This window comes from Arvicola amphibius, chromosome 10 (genome assembly GCF_903992535.2).
Source record: "Arvicola amphibius chromosome 10, mArvAmp1.2, whole genome shotgun sequence".
NCBI classification, from domain to species: Eukaryota; Metazoa; Chordata; class Mammalia; order Rodentia; family Cricetidae; genus Arvicola; species Arvicola amphibius.
The window spans coordinates 72,825,263-72,846,240 of NC_052056.1; the positions used below are offsets into that span (position 1 = coordinate 72,825,263).

The window sequence follows — 20,978 nt, forward strand, 5'->3', positions numbered from 1 at the left end:
TACACTTATAGCCTAAGCAGGACAGGTCACCAGTGTTGGGGCTGAACTGGGATCAGAAATATAAGCAATCTAAATTCAAGATCTTTAGCCTCTTAAGGATAAATTCAGGTTGGATAGGATATCCAGGGCCGGTTGGTTTGCAGAGGAACTGTGTTGAACTTTACCCCAAAGTTCAAGAAAATCATAGGACACTGTATGTTGGAGGAGATGCAGGAACCCTGTAGGAAAACAAAAACAAAACAACCTAGAAGCTAGAGAGCTGGGATTTGGGACTTAGTTGGACTCATACTGTATTGGTTGGCATGGGCTCGATCCCACCAGCACTGTTTTATGCATGAGACCTCTGGGATTTGAGTACCCAGTAACCAATTCTGCAGCTCCAAGTTGGGAATTCCAGCTCCTTAGGAGTTTAATGCAGAAAGGCAGGGAGGGCTCGGAGACCATGCTTCCAGTCTCACAGATGAATGGCACTGAGAAAGTCTTCATTATCTGAGTCTTGGAGGAAGAAGGGTGAGGCAGGAGGACTGGGGGGCGACAAGAGCTGGGCCCCCAGGGCCAACTGGGTCACACTGAGCTCTCTGCCCTTATGCATGACGTAAAAGTGGAAATGAAAACCACTGCCATAGGTTGTATGTCTCAGTGACCAGCCATAATGGGACTGAGCATAGTGTCTGCTCCGAAAGTGGGGACCTGCAGAAGTCATTGAGATGAACCGGCCTCCAGGAACCAGCACCCGGCTCACCTGCAAGGCAGACAGAGAAGCCATCAGTGCGGAATCATCTCCAGGTTCTCAAAGGTCAGTACTACCCACAATGACCTCCTAATCAAACCCTAGCTACTACTCCATATCCAGTTGTCCAGGCTTTGGCTGTTCTATATAGGGCTCAGTTCTGAACAGGGAGAAGCATGGTCATGCAGGAGGTACAGCTCTCCTCTCAGCTCCTCACTCTCCAGGCCTGCATCGCCTGTCTGGAGCCTGGCTACCACCTCTCCCTATATCCAGTCAGTATCCAGCCACTGGCCTGTGCGAGCCTGGTCACTCCAGTCTCATCTGTTCTTCAAAAAACCATACTTTTGAAGGTGATGTGCTTCGAGTCTTACTTTCTGGTCTCTGAGATCTTCCAGGCTCCTGAAAGTCCAACCCCGTTCCCCAGCATCTCGGTCTCTGCCTTTGCTGTCTTGTTGCCTCCTCACCTCACTCAGCACCTGGTCCACAGTGTGGACGCCTTCAGAAGAAACATTCCAGGGGTCCCGCTCCCCAGTCAGCAGGGCGTCCAGTGTACCCTTCTCGAGTACAACATCAAAGGAGCCACCAGGGAAGTCCAGCGCTCGCACATCCATGGTCTCCCAGCGTAGACTGGGCACATGGGCGTAGCGAGCTTGCATAGCTGCCACCACGACTGGAGAGTAATCCACACTGGTCACGTTAGGAAAGCCGCCAAGGAATAGCTCGTAGCTCAGGGCACTGTTCCCGCAGCCTGCCATGGGGTGGAGTGGGTAGCAAAAGGGCTGGGTTAACTTTGGTTCTCGCACTCTATGGTGATTTATCCACTATGGCTCCGTTTTCTCTCCATTCATCCTCTGACCCAGCACCAAGTACTTAAAGCAACAGGGTAGAGAAGACTGTTGAGCTTTGGAATCACACAGACTTGGGTACCAACCATCTCTCATTCTCAGCTATGTGGATTAGGGTAAGTTGCTTCAGTACCAAGAACTTGGAATTTTCATTTGAGAGAATGACAAGAACAGTCAGTAGCTAGCCTACCCACAGATGCAATGCACTAAATTGAGAGTTAAAATCATCTGTCGAGTTACTGGGGGAGCTTGGAACTCAAGATGTGGATTCTACTTTCCTAGTTACAAAGTCACAGAAAAGCATTTGAATCTTGGGGCTCCAGTTTCTTCAAATTCAGAATGTGTAAAATATTGGCATCATGAAAACCGTATTATTATTACCCTAATGATATCTCTAACCTTTTTAGAGGATCTTGAAAGATAACAACCTCTGGAAGATGTCACATTAGGGGTTATATAATATTTTTCTGATGTCCAAGACAGAATTAATGAACTAAGGAAAAACTAGGTAGAGACATGCAGAGAAGCTGATCCACTGTACTAAACATAAGTATGGGACACTTTTGGTCTCTGCTGATAAAGTACCTGCTCTGGAGAGGGAGCTAAATGAAGAGGGGTCTTTCCTGGCACGCACAAAGCCCTGAGTTCGATCCTCAATGCCACATAAACAGAATATAGTAGTGGATGCCTGTAAGCCCAGCAAGAGGATCACAAGACATCCTTGGCAAACTCAAAGCTAGCCCAGGCTACATGAGACCCGGGGTGCTTGTTTGATTTGGTTAGGTTTAAGTGTGTGCTGTCCAGGAGCTTGTACCCTGACAGGAAGACCAAACGCAGTATCACAGCTACCATATAACGCAATGAAGGGCAGACTAGCATCACACAGGTGGGCAACTGGCCCTACTTCAGGTGAGCTGCCAAGAACTTCTGAGATACTGATGACAGCCTCTCTTCAGAAGAGTTGAGAAACAAGTACTGTCTTTGGGGGTAAGGTAGGGAGCAGGAGAGTCTGGGGTAAATTTCTACAATGCAGTCTCTAAGCTAGGTATATGGTAGTTCACATCTTTAATCCCAGCACTTGGGAGGCAGAGGCAGGTGGACTCTGTGAGTTGGAGGCCAGCCTGGGCTACATGGTGAGATCCCGTCTCAAAAACAAAACCACCACCAACAACAAAAGAAAGCAGTCTCTAAGAAGGCAGGGCCAAGGAGAGGGAAATGGAGATTAGGAAAGTAGATGCACAGCCCAGTCGGCACACTTGCTTTGAAAGATGCGCTGGTCTCTTGCAGGTCTTCCTGTATTGGGCTGAGAATGGGGCTGGCTACATAGCAGCTCTCGGCAGGTCTCATATAAGGATTTTTCCTAGGTGGGATCCAGATTGTTTTGAATCCTTATCTATCTGTGTCCTGGAATCCTGAGATTAGGAATTCAAGGCCAGCTTCATCTACACATGAGTTCCAGGCCAGCCTGTTATATAATACCATGTCTCAAAAAACAAAAACAAGCTGGGCTTGGCAGCACACAACTTTAATCCCAGCACTGAGGAGGCACAGGCAGGCAGATCTCTGAGTTCCAGACTAGCCTGGGCTACATAGTAAAATTTGCTTTAAAAAACAACAACAACAAACTCATATTTTTAAAAGTTCTTTCTTTTTAGATAGGCTGGCTATGCAGAACAACCTTGAACTCTGGTCTCCTTACTTCTACCTCTGGAGCCCGGGGACTCCAGATGTAAACCACCATTCCCAATTCATGTGATGCTAGGAACTGAGCCAGAATGCCAGACAAGCACTCAACCAGCTAGCCTCCCCCGCAGATAATTACAGCTAATAGCCACTGAAAGCTCAGGATGATGCTAAGTAATATGTAAGAGTTCTCAGTTTATTTTCAGTACAGATTCATGCAGAAATAGTATTTTATCATCCCCAGTTTTTAGATGGAGAAATCGAGGAAATGTACATAAGGAACTTTCCAAGGCCTTGTTATCAGAAGTAGAGCCAGAATTTGGGCCCATACCTGTCTCGCTCAAAGTCAGAGCTTTTATTTTATGTATTTATTTATTTTGGTTTTTCGAGACAGGGTTTCTCTGTGTAGCTTTGGAATCTGTCCTGGAATTCACTCTGTAGACCAGAATGGCCTCAAACTCACAGAGATCCGCCTGCCTCTGCCTCCCAAGTGCTGGGATTAAAGGTGTGTGCCACCATCTCCTGGCTGGAGTCAGAGCTTTTAAACACCATACTCAACTGCCTTCGAGTTTTCAAGAGGCCCACTCAAGTCCAGTGGTGACCCTCCAGTGGGGCCTACATTAGCACGACCATTAGGCTGTAATTCATTATGTAGTCATTCCATAGTTCCAATTGCCTCTGCCTGCCTGCTGCACAGCAAGACAGCAGAACTCTAAGCCAGAGAGCATCCTTAGTTCATTGCATGGTGCATGACGGCAGCAGATACTGTCAACTTTCTCCTCAGACCCCTGTAGCCCTTTCATAAGTTTTGATAGCTCCCCAGGTTTTGGTACCAGGTTTTGGTATGTATTCATCTGTAGCACTTCAGGCTGAAATCATTCTTGGGGAGATTTTGCCGTTTATCTTCTCGCCTTTCCCCATTCCTACCAGTTTCTCCAGGAAGCTACTACTGGATGAATGACTTCTCAGGATTCTTTCTGGGGAACTCAACCCAAGACTATGACTCACAGTAGAATCAGTATCTTTTTTTTATATAAGTTTTGGGCAGTTGTAGTGACTCACACTCATAATCTCAGCACCCAGAAGTTAAACACAGACAGTTCTCTGTGAGTTTGAAGCCAGAGTAGTCTACTGGTGAGTTTCATGCCAGCCAGGACTACACGAGACCCTGTCTCAAACAAAGTTTTATTAGACAGCATCAATTTTTTAATGTACTGTCTATCACCTGTATCTATTACTATAGCAGAAAAATATTTACTGCCTGGCAATGTTCACAACTGGTTTATAGACTCCCTAGCCTACAGTAACTCTTAATAGTTGTTACTAGCTTTAGAAGTTGATTAAATTGCCAGGCGGTGGTGGCTCACACCTTTAATCCCAACACTAGGGAGGCAGAGGCAGGCAGATCTCTGTGAGTTTGAGGCCAGTCTGGTCTACAAGAGCTAGTTCCAGGACAGGCTCCAAAGCTACAGAGAAACCCTGTTTCAAAAAACAAACAAAAAAGTTGATTAAATAAGTCAGAAGGGCCCAGCATTTTGTCTGGCACATGCCAGGTGTTCTACTCCTATTTCTTGAGAAGAAATGTAATATAGGTGACTCCCAGAATTCTGAGTCCTGTTTTTAGATCTTGAAGATTTAAGCTTTCTGAAAACCTTAACTTCTACATTTAGACTTTTCATCCCTCCTATTCAGCAAACTAAAACCTCCCAGTCAAGAAGACTTTAATGCGCAGGGTGGTGGCACACACCTTTAATCGTGCCCTTCAGGAGGCAGAGACAGCAGATCTGGTCTACAGAGCAAGTTCCAGGACAAGTTCCAAAGCTACATAGAAACCCCATCTCAAAACAAAAACAAAACAAAACAAAAAACCGGGGGCAGGGGGCCTTTATTGCAGTGTTCTGCCCACCAGCGGCATGACAATCAGTTGTGGAGATTGCTGGAATCTCCCAAAGCCTCTTTGGCTGTGGCCATCTGCAGTCACAACACTTGGAGGGTAGAGGTGGAGGATGGTTACAAGTTCAGGGCTAGTCTGTCCTAACCAGGAAGCCTCAGGCCTGTTAGTGCACAGAGCAATACCTTATTACAACAGAAGAAAAAAGATGCCCCAAATCCATCTTAGACTTCCCTGGAACTGGAATCTCAGGGTGGTGCCTAGCTTGCCAGTTAATTTTGAAAGGCACTAAAGTTTGATAAACATAGTTCTACGGTAAATCTACAAATAAACACAAAAGTATATAACCACAGAATTCAGGAAACTGTTTGCTTCTGGTAGGAAGAAGTTATGGGAAAACTACAAGGAAACTCTGAAAACACATGAAGCTTTGTGCCATGTATTGTTCTCAATAGTTCACATGCTCATCTAGTCACTAAGAAAAATCTTGTAGGGCTGGAGAGATGGCTTAGAGGTTAAGAACATTGCCTGCTCTTCCAGAGGTCCTGAGTTCAATTCCCAGCAACCACATGGTGGCTCACAACCATCTGTAATGGGGTCTAGTACCCTCTTTTGGCCTGCAGGCATACACACAGACAGAATATTGTATACATAATAAATAAATAAATATTTTTTAAAAAAGAAAAATCTTGTATATAAGCCTGGCAGTGGTGACACACCTTTAATCCAATCCCAGCACTCAAAAGGCAGAGGCAGGTAGATCTCTGTGAACTGGAGGCCAGCCTGGTCTATAAAGCAATGTCCAGGACAGTCAGAACCCTGTCATGAAAAACACCCCCTCCAAAAAAATCTGATATGCAAGTTCTCATTTCTTTATTTATGTTTTGTTTTGTTAAAATCAGGTCTCTCTATGTAGCTGTAGCTGTACTGGAATTTGTTGCATAGACCAGGCTGGCCTTGAATTCACAGAGATTCGTCTGCCTCCCACCTCCCAGTGCTTGGAATTAAAGGTGTAAATCACCACACCCAGCTAAATTTTCTTTCTTTTTTTTTCTTGGTTTTTCAAAACAGGGTTTCTTTGTGTAACAACAGTCCTGGCTGTCCTGGAACTCACTCTGTAGACCAGGCTGGCCCCGAACTCACTGAGATCCACCTGCCTCTGTCTCCCAAGTGCTAGGATTAAAGGCGTGCGCCACCACCATCCGGCTCATTTTCTTCTTAAGGCATGGAAATGGAGGCACAGAAACGTAAAGGTTTTGTGCAAGATTACAATACCAGCTAAGCCAAGTTTCTTACATTAACCACCTGTTCCCAGACTCCAAATTCTTAGTCACTACATTATGCTTTCTAGTCCTGATCATGTTCTACTCCTAAAATTGAGTAGAGCAGACACAGGCATTATATTATTTACACTTTCATATGTACTGTATGTATAAGAGATATCCTTTATCTTTATCAAATATTTCGCTTAAATATATACAGGATTTAGAGGCAGAGGCAGGTGGATCTCTGAGTTCCGGGCCAGCCCATATCACACAGTGAGACCTGTCTCAAACAAACAAAACAAAATGTATACAGGCTTCTACTGAACAAAAATTTTAAAAACTACATTTGGAAGGCAACTCTACCCATCCAGACTTATTCTAAGGGTTTCCAGCGGCTGACAGGGGGAGAGATGCAGCGAATGGTGCAGCTGGACCTCACAGAGATCTGCTTAATATTCTAGCTTCTCTCTGAGCAACAACACCTATCTCAGCTGTAATTCCCCAGCAGACTCAAAGGGCGTTATCCTACCCTATTAGTATTTAGGACCAAGTGTCAGCTGGAGCTCAGAGAAGTACTCCCTTTACCTGACAATAGTTCCGGGTACCCACTGGTGCGAAAAGAAAACTCGGTATTATACTCGAGGTGCCTGCACATGACTTGCTCCAGAAAAAAATGACAATCCCATTTCTAGAAACGGAAACTGAAGCACACAATGGATTCATGACTTGTTCTATGTTACACAGCCAATTATGTTGGGACTTGAAGTAGGTCCACAGATAGGAGCTCTCCAGTGTCTGGGACAGGGTCATGCCCCTCGCTGGGACACTGAAGAAGTCTTTTATCCAGAGTACTGACGATCTCTTATGTCTGTTTGCCCTGGCTAAATACAGACGGATTCTGAAGGTACTGAGTCTTGGCTCCGAACCGGGGTGTCCTCGTACAGGAGAAAGGAGAAGTAGAAAGCGGATGAGGTCTGGCCAGCGACCCCTGGCTGGAACAGTACCGGGACTACCCACCTAGCACGAGGATACGGTCCTCAGGACACAGCTCCGGCTCTAAGAGGGCACGGAATGAAGCGAAGTCCCCGAACCACTCGTAAGGTCCAGAATCGGTTGCATCTTTGTAGCGCTGGTCCCAGTATTGGACTTCGCGGTACTGGAAGTTCTGCTCGGGTAACTCCGGAGAGGACACAGAAGTCCGGGGAGAGGCCATGCTCTGGGCTGCGCGGCAGCCAGGGCGGGGCTTAGGAGCTCAATCGCCGAGGTAAGAATTGAAAGGAGGAGTCTGTGGCTCCGCCCTCTCCTGCAGATGCTCGCTACGAACACGTGGAACTTCCGTCATTTTATAAGCTCTGTTTTGAAAATCTTCCGGCTGGGAAGCTGAATTGTTTGGTGTGTTCACGCACTCCCCTGCCTCTCGCAACTCGACCACATTTCCCCGTGTCAGACTCGCCCGGGCTCGTCGCTGCGTCCTCTCCTGTTCGGTTTCAACAACCCTTTCCATTAAGAAGCCTGATAATTAAAGATTTCTTTCCCAAGACGTTTGGATCACCCGAAGGAAGGCGGGAGGAACACAGAAAGAAGCTTTGCCCGCTACCGTGAACACAATGACGCTTGGCACAGGCCAAGTGGAAAATTGGGCTTGGAGAACAGAGGCCAGAACTGTTATTTGCTGGGCAAACATTCTGATATATTAGCGTTTGTGTGCTGTGTACGGTACATACACCGAGAAGACTGTGTGTATTCTTATTACAACAGAGCGTAGTTCTCCAGAGGAGATGCCTCCTAAGCGCCAGTTATCTCATTCAGGTTCACATACCCCCATTAGAAATATCTCTCACCACTGCATATAATAAGCATTAGATGTGTATCCAGTGGATCATTTTTAGCTAGAAAGCCTGGCGCGCTAAACCCAATTAAAAGAAATATACTGCAGTGGAATAAACATGGATTCTTGTTACTTGGAACAGCGTTTGGTCTGAGAGTCCGCGCAGGACGGGGAGCGGAACCTAGTGTCTTAGGATTGGTTTCTCCCGGGTGGGACCACAAGAGTGGCGCACCGTCAAGATGGCTGCTGGGCTACGGAAACGCGGCCCGCCGGGTTCTGTCGCCCAGCCGGCAGGACTCTGGAAACAGTGGCTACAGCGGGCCTGGCAAGAATGCTGCCGTCTCCTGCGGGAGCCACGCTACACACTGCTGGTGGCCTCCTGCCTTTGCCTAGCAGAGGTGGGCATCACCTTCTGGGTCATTCACAGGGTGGCATGTGAGTTCACTAAAGGGGAGAGACCTGGAGGGAGGGAGGGAGACTCGGACCTTTGACGCAAACTAGATTACAGAGCAATCATTTATCATTCAAACCCATATCCTTTACCCGAGCCTCAAGCCCGCTTTCCAGAAAAGGGATCATGCTCTCTCTCATTAAGAAGGGCGGTAACCCTAGAGATTGCCCTCTGCATTTAAAATCCAGCCTGCTAAGAAAGGCTAAGCTGCGTGGGAGTCAGATCTGACCGGAGTTAGTGTGCTGTGTGTGGCTGCTGCTTGTCTGGATCCTTAGACAGTCACTTCCCTTCCCAGGTCTGTTTTATTCATGCATTTAATTCTTACGTCTTGAAAGTCCTTTTGAAGAATGAAGACTTGTCACCTCTTGAAACCGTTAACTATTACCGGTGTCTTTTTTTCTAGGATCAGTTTACTTTTTTTTTTTTTTTAAGTCTCACTGTACAATCCTACTGGTCTGGAAATTGCTTTGTAGGCCAGGGTGGCTTCAAACTCCCAGAGATCTGCCTGCTTCTGGCTCCTAAATGTTGGGATTAAAGGCAGGCACCATAACTGGCTTCATAAAGACCCTGTTTTCTAAAAACGAGAGTAAGGAACATTCAAGAAAGATATTCACCATTAACTTCTAGCCTCCACACTCATGTACACACCCACCCACCCATATGTGCACACACATGTTCATATGAACACACAAAAAAAAAAAGAGAAAGAGAGCAAGCCTGTTTCCTTTTAAGAACTGAAAAGAAAAGGCTGGAAAGATGGCTCAGTGCTTAAGAGCACTGACTGCTGATCTTCCAGAGAAACCGGGTTCAATTCCCAGCACCAATATGGCAGCTCACAACTGTCTGAAACTCCAGTTCCAGGGAATCCAATACCCTTACACAGAAATACATGCAGGCAAAACACCAGTGCACATAAAATGAAAATAAATAAATCATTAAAAAAAAACTGAACTGGGTGGTGGTGGCCACACCTTTAATCCTAGCACTTGGGAGGCTGAGACAGGCGGATCTCTGAGTTTGAGGCCAGCCTGGTCTACAAAGCGAGTTCTAGGACAGCCAGGACTATAACACAAAGAAACCCTGTCTTGAAAAACCAACCAAACAACAACAACAAAAACCCTGAAAAGAATGCTAGGCAGTGGTGACACACTCTTAATCCCAGCACCCTGGAGGCAGAGGCAGGAGTATCTCTAAGCCTGTGGCTAGCTTGCTCTCCAGAGAGAGTTCCAAGTCAACCAGGGCTACACAGAGAAACCCTATCTCGAAAAACAGAAACTGCCCTCCCCCCCAAAAAAAGAACTGAAAAAGAGAGAAGTGTATGACAAACATGGTACTATTCCAGAAACCCAGGAAGGAGAGTAAATTTGGAATAGGAAGAAAAATCATAAATTCAGTTCTAGATACTGAGTTTGAGATACCTAGATTCATGGGGCTAAGGGGATGGCTTAGCAGGTAGTGTTGCCTTGCAGGTGTGAAAAAATGTTCAGATCCCCAGTACTCTACATAAATGCCAGGCAGGCATGGTTGTCTACTTGTAATCCCAGCACTGCAGTGACAGGACAAGGGGATCCTTGGAGCAAATTGACTAACTAGACTCTGATGTACCATATATCTATATGATCTGTATGTGTATACATATATACAGATATGGTAGAAAGTTACGGAGGAAGATACCAAATGCCAAGCCTTCAGACACACACACACAAAGTATCTGGGATCACACAGAATGTTCTATGTGTTAGATAAGGGATAGTAATGGAAGAGGGAAACCCTGAGAATAAGAACTCTGTGCTCTGGTGGTCTGAAAGCATGGGGGTTAGAGGCAGGCAGGTTCTGTGCTCAGAGGTAACTAGACCATATTTTCTCCTTCCAGACACAGAGATTGACTGGAAAGCCTATATGGCCCAGGTGGAGGGTGTCCTCAATGGCACCTATGACTACACACAGCTGCGGGGTGACACCGGACCTCTTGTGTGAGTGAGGTTAGGGGTTTGAGGAGATTGTGACGGGCTGAGAGGGTTCCAGGATGATTGCCCTGGCCCGGGCTCATGTTCCCTTTCATCTCCAGCTACCCCGCTGGTTTTGTGTACATCTTTATGGTGCTGTACTATGCGACTGGCCAGGGCACTGACATCCCGATGGCCCAGAACATCTTTGCTGTGCTCTACCTTGTCACCTTGCTGCTTGTTTTCTTGATATACCACCAGACCTCCAAGGTGAGTCTGTGCTACAGGACCAGCTGGCCCTGCCCTCAAGTGGGTGATGGGGATGACTCAGGTTTGGGGACCTTGGTGCTGACCTTGGTGCCCACCTTTAGGTACCTCCCTTCGTCTTTTTCTTCATGTGTTGCGCCTCTTACCGTGTCCACTCCATCTTTGTACTGCGGCTCTTCAATGACCCAGTGGCTATGGCATTGCTCTTCCTAAGCGTCAACCTCTTCCTGGCACACCACTGGGGTTGGGGCTGCTGCTGTTTCAGGTCAGTGCCCCTCACTTCTGGCCCCCTCTGTCACCATGGACATCCCCAAATCTCCCCAGTGTTTCGCAGCAGAGGGCACGAAGAGTGGTTAGATAATGTAGGTCACGCTGGGCCTCCCTGAACAAGTTCAAGATCTGTAGAAAGTCTCTTTGTCCCCATGCTGTCCTCAGATGGCTTCCATTGTTGGAATTGGCCCTTGAACCTTGTAAAAATATGTTACTCGGTATGTGATCAGTTAGGCTGGACATAGGTACTTGGTGTTAATCCCTTATTCCCAGGCCATTTTATACCCCTCTAGCAGTTCTGGATAGGGACCACATCCCAGTGCTTGCTGGCCTGGAGAGGAATCTCTGGGGAGGTGGGTGTGTCTTTGCATGGGGCACACAGTCCTAGAGCTGATCTTCCACTTTCCCCTCCTTTGTCCATTACAGCCTGGCCGTCTCTGTGAAGATGAATGTTCTACTCTTCGCCCCTGGGTTGCTTTTTCTTCTCCTTACTCAGTTTGGCTTCCGTGGTGCCCTTCCCAAGCTGGCCATCTGTGCTGCTATTCAGGTGCCTCTTCAACCTCCCCTTACCCATGAGAAAGAGCCACTTTCAGGTCTCCTTAAATCTCTTAAGGCTTCCTCGAAAGCCAGCAGGCAAGAGTTTGGAGTTGATTCTGACCTGGGCAGCCACTGCCTCTGTGCTTTAGGTTACATGACTACTGGATTTGGCAGGCCCCTGAGAGGCCTCCTAAAGCTGCCTTCTTAAGACCTGGTGAATCAGCTGGGCATGGTGGCACACACCTTTAACCCTAGCACTTGGGAGGCAGAGGCAGGTAGATTTGAGTTCAAGGCCAGCCTGGTCTACATAACAAATGCCAGGCCAGCTAGGGGTATATAGGGAGGCTCTCTCTAAATACTTCCCTCTCCTGACACACACACACACACACACACACACACACACAAATGATGAATTCTTGAGGAGGGCAGTGTGATCTATGCTGCTGTAGTGTGTGTCTCTCGCATGGAGTGGGAGGCTTCCTGCTACTCCTGTTGGAAATACAGGAGCGTCTGGGTCTCCCATCCCACTGTGCTGTCCTAAGTGATTACCCTGAAGGCTAGGGTGAGTCTTAGCAGCTCTGCTAGCATCACACCCATCCTCAGGTGGTGCTGGGACTACCCTTCCTACTGGAGAACCCCATTGGCTACCTATCCCGCTCCTTTGACCTTGGCCGTCAGTTTCTCTTCCAATGGACAGTGAACTGGCGCTTCCTTCCTGAGGCCATCTTCCTGCACCGTGCCTTCCATCTGGCCCTGTTGGCTGCCCATCTTACCCTCCTCTTGCTGTTTGCCCTCTGTAGGTGGCACAGGTAAGAAACAAGGGTTACTATAATGGGAAGATTCAGGGGATGGAGTGAAGAGCTTAGGCCTCAGGAGCTGCTTGGGGGTGATGTTAAGCTCACAGTGGTTAATCTAGAATTTGGCACACAATTGGAGCTTGCTAAATGTCTGAATGACTTCTCTTCAGAACAGGGGAAAGTATTCTGTCGCTGCTGAAGGATCCTTCCAAAAGGAAAGTTCCCCCCCAACCCCTCACACCTAACCATATCCTTTAAATCATGGAAAGATAAGTTGTGCTCTGTCCAAGTGCAGATGGAGGCTTAGCTGTTGGCCTCAGGTCAGGGTTAGGATTGGGGAAGAGCCCGTCTTCTGCAGCAAACACTACACTGAGCACCTTATACGTCTCAGCACAGTTTAGTCTTACCTCTGCCTCTGGGGCCAGCACCGTGGGTGCCTCTTCTCGGTATCGTCCTAAGAGTCCATCCACCGGAGTTGGGGAGGTACTTGGATTACTTTTACAGAGGGCAGAATTAGGGCTAGGAAGTGAGGGACTAAAACTCCTTAGGCTTTGTAGTCCCAAACATTCCTGTCACCTCCTAAACTGAGAACAGATCCAGAGAGGCTTAGAAGCTGGTCCAGGGCATGCTTGTGGAAATGGCAGGACCAGGGCAGGCTGCTTTCTGACCCCAGAACTTTTGCCCTTCTTTTTGAACCCACATCCTCCGCCACGCTCTCTAGTCCTGTGCACGGCCTTAACTACCCTATTACAGATCATCTCTACCCTCTTCACCTCCAATTTCATTGGCATCTGCTTTAGCCGCTCCCTCCACTACCAGTTTTATGTTTGGTATTTCCACACGCTGCCCTACCTCCTGTGGGCTATGCCTGCACGCTGGCTCACACACCTGCTCAGGTACTGGCTGGGACAACCTGGGAGAGTGGGAATGGGCTAGGGAACTTCTCCTCCCAAAGCTATGACCCTAGAAGGGGATGGTGGGTGGGTCTAAGCATGAGAAGCCCAGGAGCTGCTGGCCTTGAAATGGATAAAATCCGTTTCTCATTTCCAGGTTGCTGGTGCTGGGACTCATTGAGCTTTCCTGGAACACATACCCATCCACATCCTTCAGCTCTGCCTCCCTGCACATATGCCACGCTGTCATCCTGCTGCAGCTCTGGCTGTCCCCTCAGTCTTCCCTCAAGAACATCCAGCCTAGCCGGAAAGCTCACTGAAATCCACCTCCTCCTAGGACTCACCCAGGGTCATGGGTGGAATAGACTCTGTGTTCTTAGAATAAACCTTGCCACGTCTGCCTTTGTGCAGCCTACGTAAAGGTGATGGTTGTTCATGCCTAGACCATCTATGCCTAGATGCTCTGAGGTGCATCTTCCTAACATAAAAAAACTGCACCACCACCACCGGGCTTATCATCAGGCAGTCTTAAGAGGCACTTTATTGCATAGGACTTGGGGCTGTAGATCTCTCCTCTTCCATTGTCCTATAGAGAGCTCAGAGCACATGGGAGGGAGAGAGAAGAGAGCACAGGCAGGCACTTTCTGTGACGGCAGGGGTATTCTGGGGGAGGGGAAGAAGCGCTGGAGGACAGCAGACACCAACTCATTCTTTCCCAGCACCAGGAGGCTGGCCCTGGGTGGCAGTGACTTTGTGTTGGGGGTCGCTAGCCAGAGCTGCAGGCAGCCTTACACATTCGCAGGGCTGTAACACAGCAAGTGTAGCTGCAGATTCTGGTCCCAGTGCCGCAGTAACAGGAAGAGCCCCCGGGCAGCAGCTTTGAGGGCAGTCAGATCAAGGCCATCAGGCAGGTGTTGTGCCCTCAGCCAGCAGTCAGCTTTGGACGCTGTCAGTTCCCACTCGCCAAAGGCAGCTGCACAGCGGTGCTCCAGCCATGCCAGGGCCACTGCTGTGGCCCAGGTGCGCCCCCGCAGATCAGAGCTGCCCTGCCTTTCCATTCCTTCTGAGACCTCAGTATCTGAGCCCCGTCCACTGTCTACTTGGCCTGGACGCTCAGAGCCTGAGCTGGGGGATTGGCTGCAGGAGGCTGTGGCGCTGTCACCCTGGCCAATACCAGGGCCCAGAAGTGCCCAAGGAGATGAGGCTGAGGTGGGGCTAAGACTGGCACGGTGTGCAGCAAAGGGTGAGGCCCGGCACAGGCGCTCCTGAGGAATGCAGACGGCGGCACAGAAGGGTTCATCCAGGCGGAAGGAGCCTGGGGCCTCTTGCAGTCGCACCTGAGGAGAGAAGAGGTGGGGGGAGGGGAGCTGAGCCAGAGCTCTGACTCCAGTGGTGCTACCCTCCACCTCCCCAGTCCTCACCAAAGGCAGGTAGTCATGGTTGCTGCCCTCACTGTTGCTCTCACTAGTCTGGCCCTTATTGGAGCTGCAGAGTCTGCGATGACGACCTAGGCTGAGCCTGGAAGCAGCCGAAGGCTGGCAGGGCAAGCCATGATGACCTCCAGTAGGAGATATGGGCTCCCCCGATGCTGATTTGGAGTTGTCATTTAAGTCCAGATCACAGGCACCTGCAGGAGAGCCTCCCTGGTGTCCTACAGAAGGGTCACCAAATACCAGCAAGAGGCCTAAAGACCACTTGTGCCCAACCCACTGCCCTTGAGCCATACCTTTAGAGTGGACTGCTATAGGCAGAGGAGCTGCAGCCAGATGGTCTTGAGAGGCAGAAGTGCCTGAGAGCTCAGCTGGATCTGCAGGAGTACAGAAGTCAGCTCCGCTGGGTAGCCAGCGACGTAAGGTCACACCCTCGAGGTCCCCAGGGAAGTACCGTACCTGAACTCCACACCTGCAGGGCTCCAGGCAAGACCTCCCTAGTGGAAGCGTCTACAGCAACAGGGCAGGTAAAGTGGGATGGGGCAGAGCTGGCCTTGCTTGTCTGAACTGCTCGGAGCCAAGACCTTCTGACTCGGCCTGTGAATCAAAGCAGTGGCACGCTCAGCTCCCACCATCTGTAGAATCACTGGAAAGCAGGGCTGTAGAGATGGCTCAAGGCATAAGAACACTGACTGCTCTTCCAGAGGTCCTGAGTTCAATTCCCAGCATCCACATGGTGGCTCATGAGCATCTGTAATATGATCTGATTCCCTCTTATGGCATACAGGTATATATGCAGAACACTCAGACATAAAACAAACAAAAACCTAGAAAGCCAAAGGTGGTTTTAATCCCAGCACTCACTCAGGAGGCCAAGGCAGACTGATACACGGATTCCAGGCCAGTCAGGGCTACAGGGCAAGACCCTATCATAAACAACTAGAATATGAATGTAGAGGATGGCCAAGATGGTCCAGAACCAGCTCTAGCCATCTTTGACAAGAAATAGGCTGTATCTTCAACTCACAGTTGGACTAGGAGCCCAGAAATTTGGTAGTCTAGAGTAATCTTCCTGCCTTTGCCTTTACAGGTGTGTACCACCATACCCACTATGATTCAAATATCGAGAGGAGGTTGGGTCTAGGTAAGCTTTAGAGCATCCAAGGGTATTGGATGGCCCATTGCAGGACTTCAGGGAGGCTCTTTATTTTTGACAAGGTCTTGTGTTATCCTAGGTTGACCCAGAACTCTGGATCTTCTTGTCTTAGCCTACCAACTGCTAGGTCTTTGGACATGTGCCCAGACACCCAGCAACATGTGCACTGTCCACCACTCATTTGAATGCTGTTCAGAACTTTCTGCAAGTGTGAAGTTCTGTCTGCATAGTCCAACATGGTAGTCATTAGCTTCATGTGACTGTTGGGTGCTTACAGTGTGGTCAGGGACAGTGAGGAATAGATTTTAGTAGTCTCATTGAATGGAAAATTATTTTCATGTGACAGTCACTATTACAAGATCATGCTGCCTTCCATTTTGGTTACTAAGAAGCTTCCCAATTTTCAAGAGTATATAACTTAATGTTGTGTATCTTGTAATATATCTTTATAGTTCCTTTATTTTTATTATTATTTTATGTATGTGGGTGTTTTGCTTGCCTGCGCATCTTTGCACATAGAGAAGAGGGTGACAGGTCCCCTGGAATTGGAGTTACAGATGGTTATGAGCCACCATGTGGGTGCTGGGGATTGAACCTGGGTCCTCTGGAAGAGCAACCAGTATTCTTAACCACCGAGCCATCTCTCCAGCCCTAGTTTTTGTTATTTTCACTTTTTCTCATTACTCCACAAAATGTCTTACCCTGTCAGTATGGTGAGTCACCTCACATCCTTTGTGACACAGTAAGGAAGAGAGTGTCTTAACACAGAGAATCATGCTTTCACTATTTTCTGTCCCAAGCCTCTGTGCCTAGTAGCAACTTACCTTGCTCAGCTGTGCTTTCAGCTCTTCCACGGAGAGCCAGCTGTTCGTTGTCGCGGACCACAGAGGCTGCAGTCAGCCGATGCAGTGCCTGATCCCACGCAGCTTCTCTTCCGGGGAGTGATGTAGGCTGTGAGCCATCCCCAGGACCCCAGAGCTCCTCCAGCCCTGCACCCACCTCCCAGCACATTGGCTGTTCCCCACACAAGGCCCGGATCACCACATGACAACGTGGAGCCTGGGGGGGCAGAGGCTCTGCTGGAGGGGTTGGTTCCCCATTGGGTGGCACAGCCTTGAATAAGAAAGATGGTTCCATCAACATATCCCAGTCCAAGGGGGCTGGGGAGAGCAAGTTTCCTGGAGAGAGATGTTGGGTATAGGCAACATGGTGCGCTGTGCTCCACATCCCCACGGCTTTGGTATCAGAAACCCAGTTTCCCATCCAACCCTTACCTGAATCATCTAGGACCTGACCGAGCTGTTGTCCCGGCTCAGGGCCTGATCCATCTGGTATTGCATCTAGAGATGGGTGCTGGGGCCTACCAGGGACTGGGTTTGCCCGGCTGGAGGGAGATGAGAGACTTCGCCCAGCCAGAGCTGCTCTGTGCCGACGGCCCAGCACCTCAGCGCTCAAGGCTCCCACCTGTGTGAGATGTAGAAGGTCAAGGAATTCAGTTTCTGACCATCATAAAGTTAGCAACTGCCCATAATTCTGTCCTCCAACTGTATTTCCCACTTTGGATTGTTTCTTGAATATATATATATATATATATATATATATATATATATACACATATATATATATATATACACATACACACATATATATACACATATATATGTATATATATTCACATACATAAAAGAATCTCATCTTTTAACTTGCTTCTTAGCATCCTTACCTTCCTAACTCCCTCAAACAGCCATTCTGACTCTGAGCAGTCATAATACCATGCCCCTGTGTTCACTGGTTGTGATATCATAGATGTGATTTACCAATCTATCTCTTTAGCTAGACTTAATAATGAACATTGCACACAGCATGTGGTAAATAAATGTTTGCTGGATACATGATGGATGAATGTGTGCCAGGTCTCACCTTGAATGGAGATGGTGTGGGTACAGGCAGGGGGCAAGAACGGGAGCCTGCAGGTTCTACCCAGGTCAGGCTTCGGCAGCCCTGCTGAGAAGGGAGATCCAGGGGAAGGCTACCACTGGGGGAGCCAGGACCCTGGGAGCCTGGGGACTCGCTGCTGCAGGTGGAGCCCGGGCCTGGCTCAGGGCTGGCAGAGCAGTGGGTAAGCACATACTGCTCCCGGATGTATGAGGACTGGAAGATGCGACGCCATATAGCTGTGTCAGATGAGGGGTTGGGTCCAGGGTCCGTGACCGGGTCTGTCAGAGCTTCCACGCCTGCTGGAGAGCAGGAGAATGGGCCCAGCCCTCACCCTTCTCCCTGCCCTGTCCAGCACAGCTACAAACACATGCCAGGGTTCTCACTCTGCTCTGAGTCTCCTGCAGCCCATGGGCTCGACAGCTCTGCTGACAACGTGCCTGTTCCCGGTGGCTCTGCAGTGTGTGTAGGCTCGGTGCCAGGGCTGGTGACAGAGAATGCCTCCTCTGGAGATGGGAACACTGAACCGCCCAAGCTCTGCCAACCAGGCTCTTGGCCCTGGGGAAAATGGTATTGAGGAAAAAATTAAACTAATTAATACGTTTTTCCAAGTGTGTGTGTGTGTGTGTGTGTGTGTGTGTGTGTGTGTGTGTGTGTAGTTTTTTTGGGTTTTGTTTTCTTGTTTTCCAAGACAGAGTCTCACTATGTAGCTCTGGATATCCTAGAACTCACAGAGATCTGCCTGCCTCTGCCTCCTGGGTGCTGGGGTTAAAGGCAGGCACCAGTACATCCAGCTCCAAGCATAATTTTAAATCATAGGAAGTAAAAACAAGTAAGAAACAAGGGCCAGCAAAATAGCTCAGTGGGTAAAGGCACTTGCTGTACAAACCTGACCACTTATGTTTGACCCCAAGGTAAAGGTAGAAAGAGAACTGAGTACAGTTGTCCTCTGACCTCCACACGAATGTTATGGCATGCCGACATCCACATACACTCACGTAAAGGAAAGTGGAATAGGATTTTAAAAGCCTTTTATAATGATGGTGATGATGATGATGATAGTGATGATGGATGTGTTTGTATGTGTGCACAAGCCACAGTTCACTTTTGGAGGTCAGGGGGACAGCTCCGCTCATAGGAGTTGCTTCTCTCCTACCATGGGGATTAAACTCAAGACATCAGGCTTGGCAGCAAATGCCTTAACACACAGACATGAACAATGACAATACTAATTGCCAATTCTGCTAACGTAGAAGGAAGAAATCATACCAGTTCCCACTCCTAGACAAAGAACTATAGGCAACTAATGATTGCTGAGAGAGGGAAGATCATTCTCACCCAGGGTTGAGTCCCCTAATTGGTTATCTGATACAAAGTGGTCAGCCTTGAACGCATAAGCACACAAACAACTTTAAACAAATCGAGCAGGTTGTATTTATATAGTTATGTATTTATAAGCATATAACAATAATAAAAGGCCTTCAATTTGGGAGAAAGTAAGGGGGAAATTGGAGGGTTTGGAGAGAGGAAATAGAAGGGGAGAAGCAATGTAATTATATTTTAATTAAAAATTTAGCCGGGCGGTGGTAGCGCACGCCTTTAATCCCAGCTCTCAGGAGGCAGAGGCAGGCGGATCTCTGTGAATTCGAGACCATCTTGGTCTACAAGAGCTTGTTCCAGGACAGACCTCAAAACTACAGAGAAACACTGTTTCGGGAAAAAGTTAAAAGTCAGGTGGTGGCCAGGCGGTGGTGGCGCACGCCTTTAATCCCAGCACTCGGGAGGCAGAGGCAGGCGGATCTCTGAGTTCGAGGCCAGCCTGGTCTACAAGAGCTAGATCCAGGACAGGCTCTAGAAACTCCAGAGAAACCCTGTCTTGAAAAACCAAAAAAAAAAAAAAAAAAAAAAAAAAAAAAAGTCAGGTGGTGGTGGTGGCACATGTCTTTTAATCCCAGCACTCGAGAGGCAGAGGCTAGAGGATCTCTGAATTCGAGGCCAGCCTGGTCTACAGAGTAAGTGCCAGAAGAGTTAGGGATGTTACACAGAGAAACCCTGTCTCAAAAAAAAGTAAAAATATAAAATAAAATAAAATATGCCAGGTGGTGGTGGCACACACTTGTAATCTCTGCACTCGAAAGGCAGAGGCAGGTGGATCTCTGAATTCAAGGCCAGCCTGGTCTATAGAGCAAGTTCCAGGACAGGCTCCAAAGCTACAGAGAAACCCTGTCTCAAAAAAAAAGAAAGAAAGAAAGGAAGGAAGGAAGGAAGGAAGGAAGGAAGGAAGGAAGAAAGGAAAGAAAGAAAAGAAAAGAAAAACCAGGAGGCTGGAGAGCTGTGTCTGTGGAGAGCAGTACCCAAGTTTGATTCCCACCAGCCACGTGGTGACTCACAACCATATGTAACCCCAATCCCAGGGGAACTGACACCCTTCACAGGCACCAGGCTCACACTTGGTGCACGTACATAGGTGCAAGCAAAGACATTCATACACATAAAAAATTTTAAAAGGAGCTGGAGAGATGGCTCAGCAGTTAAGAGCACAGGCTGCCCTTCCAGAGGACCCGGGTTCAATTCCCAGCACCCACATAGCAGCTCACAACCATCTATAACTCCATATCCAGAGAATCCAACACCCTCATACAGACATGCAGGCAAAAAACACCAATGCACATCAAATAAAAATAATTGTTTTTTAATTTAAAAAAAACAAGTAAAATGAGGCTGGGTGGAGGTGGTACACTCTTTTAATCCCAGTACTTGGGAGGCAGAGACAGGTTCAAGTTCAAGGCCACTCTGGGCTACAGAGTGAGTTCCAGCTCCAGCACAGGCTCCAAAGCTACAGAGAAATCCTGTCTTGAAAAACAAAACAACAACAACAAAAATAAAATAGAATAAAGCCAACATGTTAACGCTGGTGGTAATAAAGCTGCTGCAAACCTGAGCTGCGGATTTGACCCTGAGCTTCCTGGCCACCTAGCAAAGGGCAATCAGGAAGCACGCATAGTTCCTCTAGAGAGAGATTTTCATAAAATATAACAGCCGCATCTCAAAGTC

The 20,978-nt window shown here is 48.2% G+C and overlaps 3 protein-coding genes across 11 annotated transcripts in view; 1 reads left to right on the top strand and 2 right to left on the bottom strand.

The window, feature by feature from the left end:
• Window positions 1-384: 384 nt before the first annotated feature.
• Window positions 385-7,655, bottom strand: Eef1akmt4 (EEF1A lysine methyltransferase 4). Of its 2 annotated transcripts, none has more exons than XM_038345147.2 (3): window positions 7,432-7,655; window positions 1,195-1,478; window positions 385-742 (listed from the first exon to the last, which is right to left on the bottom strand). In XM_038345147.2, the coding sequence occupies exons 1-3, from the start codon at window positions 7,625-7,627 to the stop codon at window positions 455-457; spliced, it is 768 nt and encodes a 255-aa protein (XP_038201075.1). In that variant the 5' UTR covers window positions 7,628-7,655; the 3' UTR covers window positions 385-454. The 2 variants fall into 2 exon arrangements, with proteins under 2 accessions (XP_038201075.1, XP_038201076.1); XM_038345148.2 differs by lacking the exon at window positions 7,432-7,655 and adding an exon at window positions 7,000-7,421.
• Window positions 7,656-8,467: 812 nt separating this feature from the next.
• Window positions 8,468-13,824, top strand: Alg3 (ALG3 alpha-1,3- mannosyltransferase). 3 transcript variants are annotated; one of them, XM_038345242.2, is made up of 9 exons: window positions 8,468-8,677; window positions 10,567-10,666; window positions 10,762-10,909; window positions 11,011-11,171; window positions 11,603-11,723; window positions 12,317-12,522; window positions 12,681-12,757; window positions 13,262-13,406; window positions 13,561-13,824. In XM_038345242.2, the coding sequence occupies exons 1-9, from the start codon at window positions 8,482-8,484 to the stop codon at window positions 13,721-13,723; spliced, it is 1,317 nt and encodes a 438-aa protein (XP_038201170.1). In that variant the 5' UTR covers window positions 8,468-8,481; the 3' UTR covers window positions 13,724-13,824. The 3 variants fall into 3 exon arrangements, with proteins under 3 accessions (XP_038201170.1, XP_038201171.1, XP_038201172.1); XM_038345243.2 differs by having other exon boundaries at window positions 8,468-8,640; XM_038345244.1 differs by lacking the exons at window positions 8,468-8,677; window positions 10,567-10,666 and having other exon boundaries at window positions 10,780-10,909; window positions 11,096-11,171.
• A 367-nt stretch (window positions 13,825-14,191) lies between these two features.
• Window positions 14,192-20,978, bottom strand: part of Vwa5b2 (von Willebrand factor A domain containing 5B2) — a 16,087-nt gene continuing 9,300 nt past the window's right edge. For 2 of the 6 annotated variants that reach the window (XM_038345237.1, XM_042055885.1), the window contains exons 12-19: window positions 18,311-18,482; window positions 17,910-18,223; window positions 17,264-17,453; window positions 16,814-17,167; window positions 15,293-15,430; window positions 15,130-15,210; window positions 14,825-15,054; window positions 14,192-14,740 (exon numbers count right to left, since the gene is read on the bottom strand). In XM_038345237.1, coding sequence (XP_038201165.1) covers window positions 14,192-14,740; window positions 14,825-15,054; window positions 15,130-15,210; window positions 15,293-15,430; window positions 16,814-17,167; window positions 17,264-17,453; window positions 17,910-18,223; window positions 18,311-18,482 — 2,028 coding nt within the window. Of the gene's footprint in view, window positions 14,741-14,824; window positions 15,055-15,129; window positions 15,211-15,292; window positions 15,431-16,813; window positions 17,168-17,263; window positions 17,454-17,909; window positions 18,227-18,310; window positions 18,483-20,978 lie in introns of all 6 variants that reach the window. The other 4 variants (XM_042055886.1, XM_038345240.2, XM_038345238.1 and 1 more) reach the window with 3 other exon arrangements.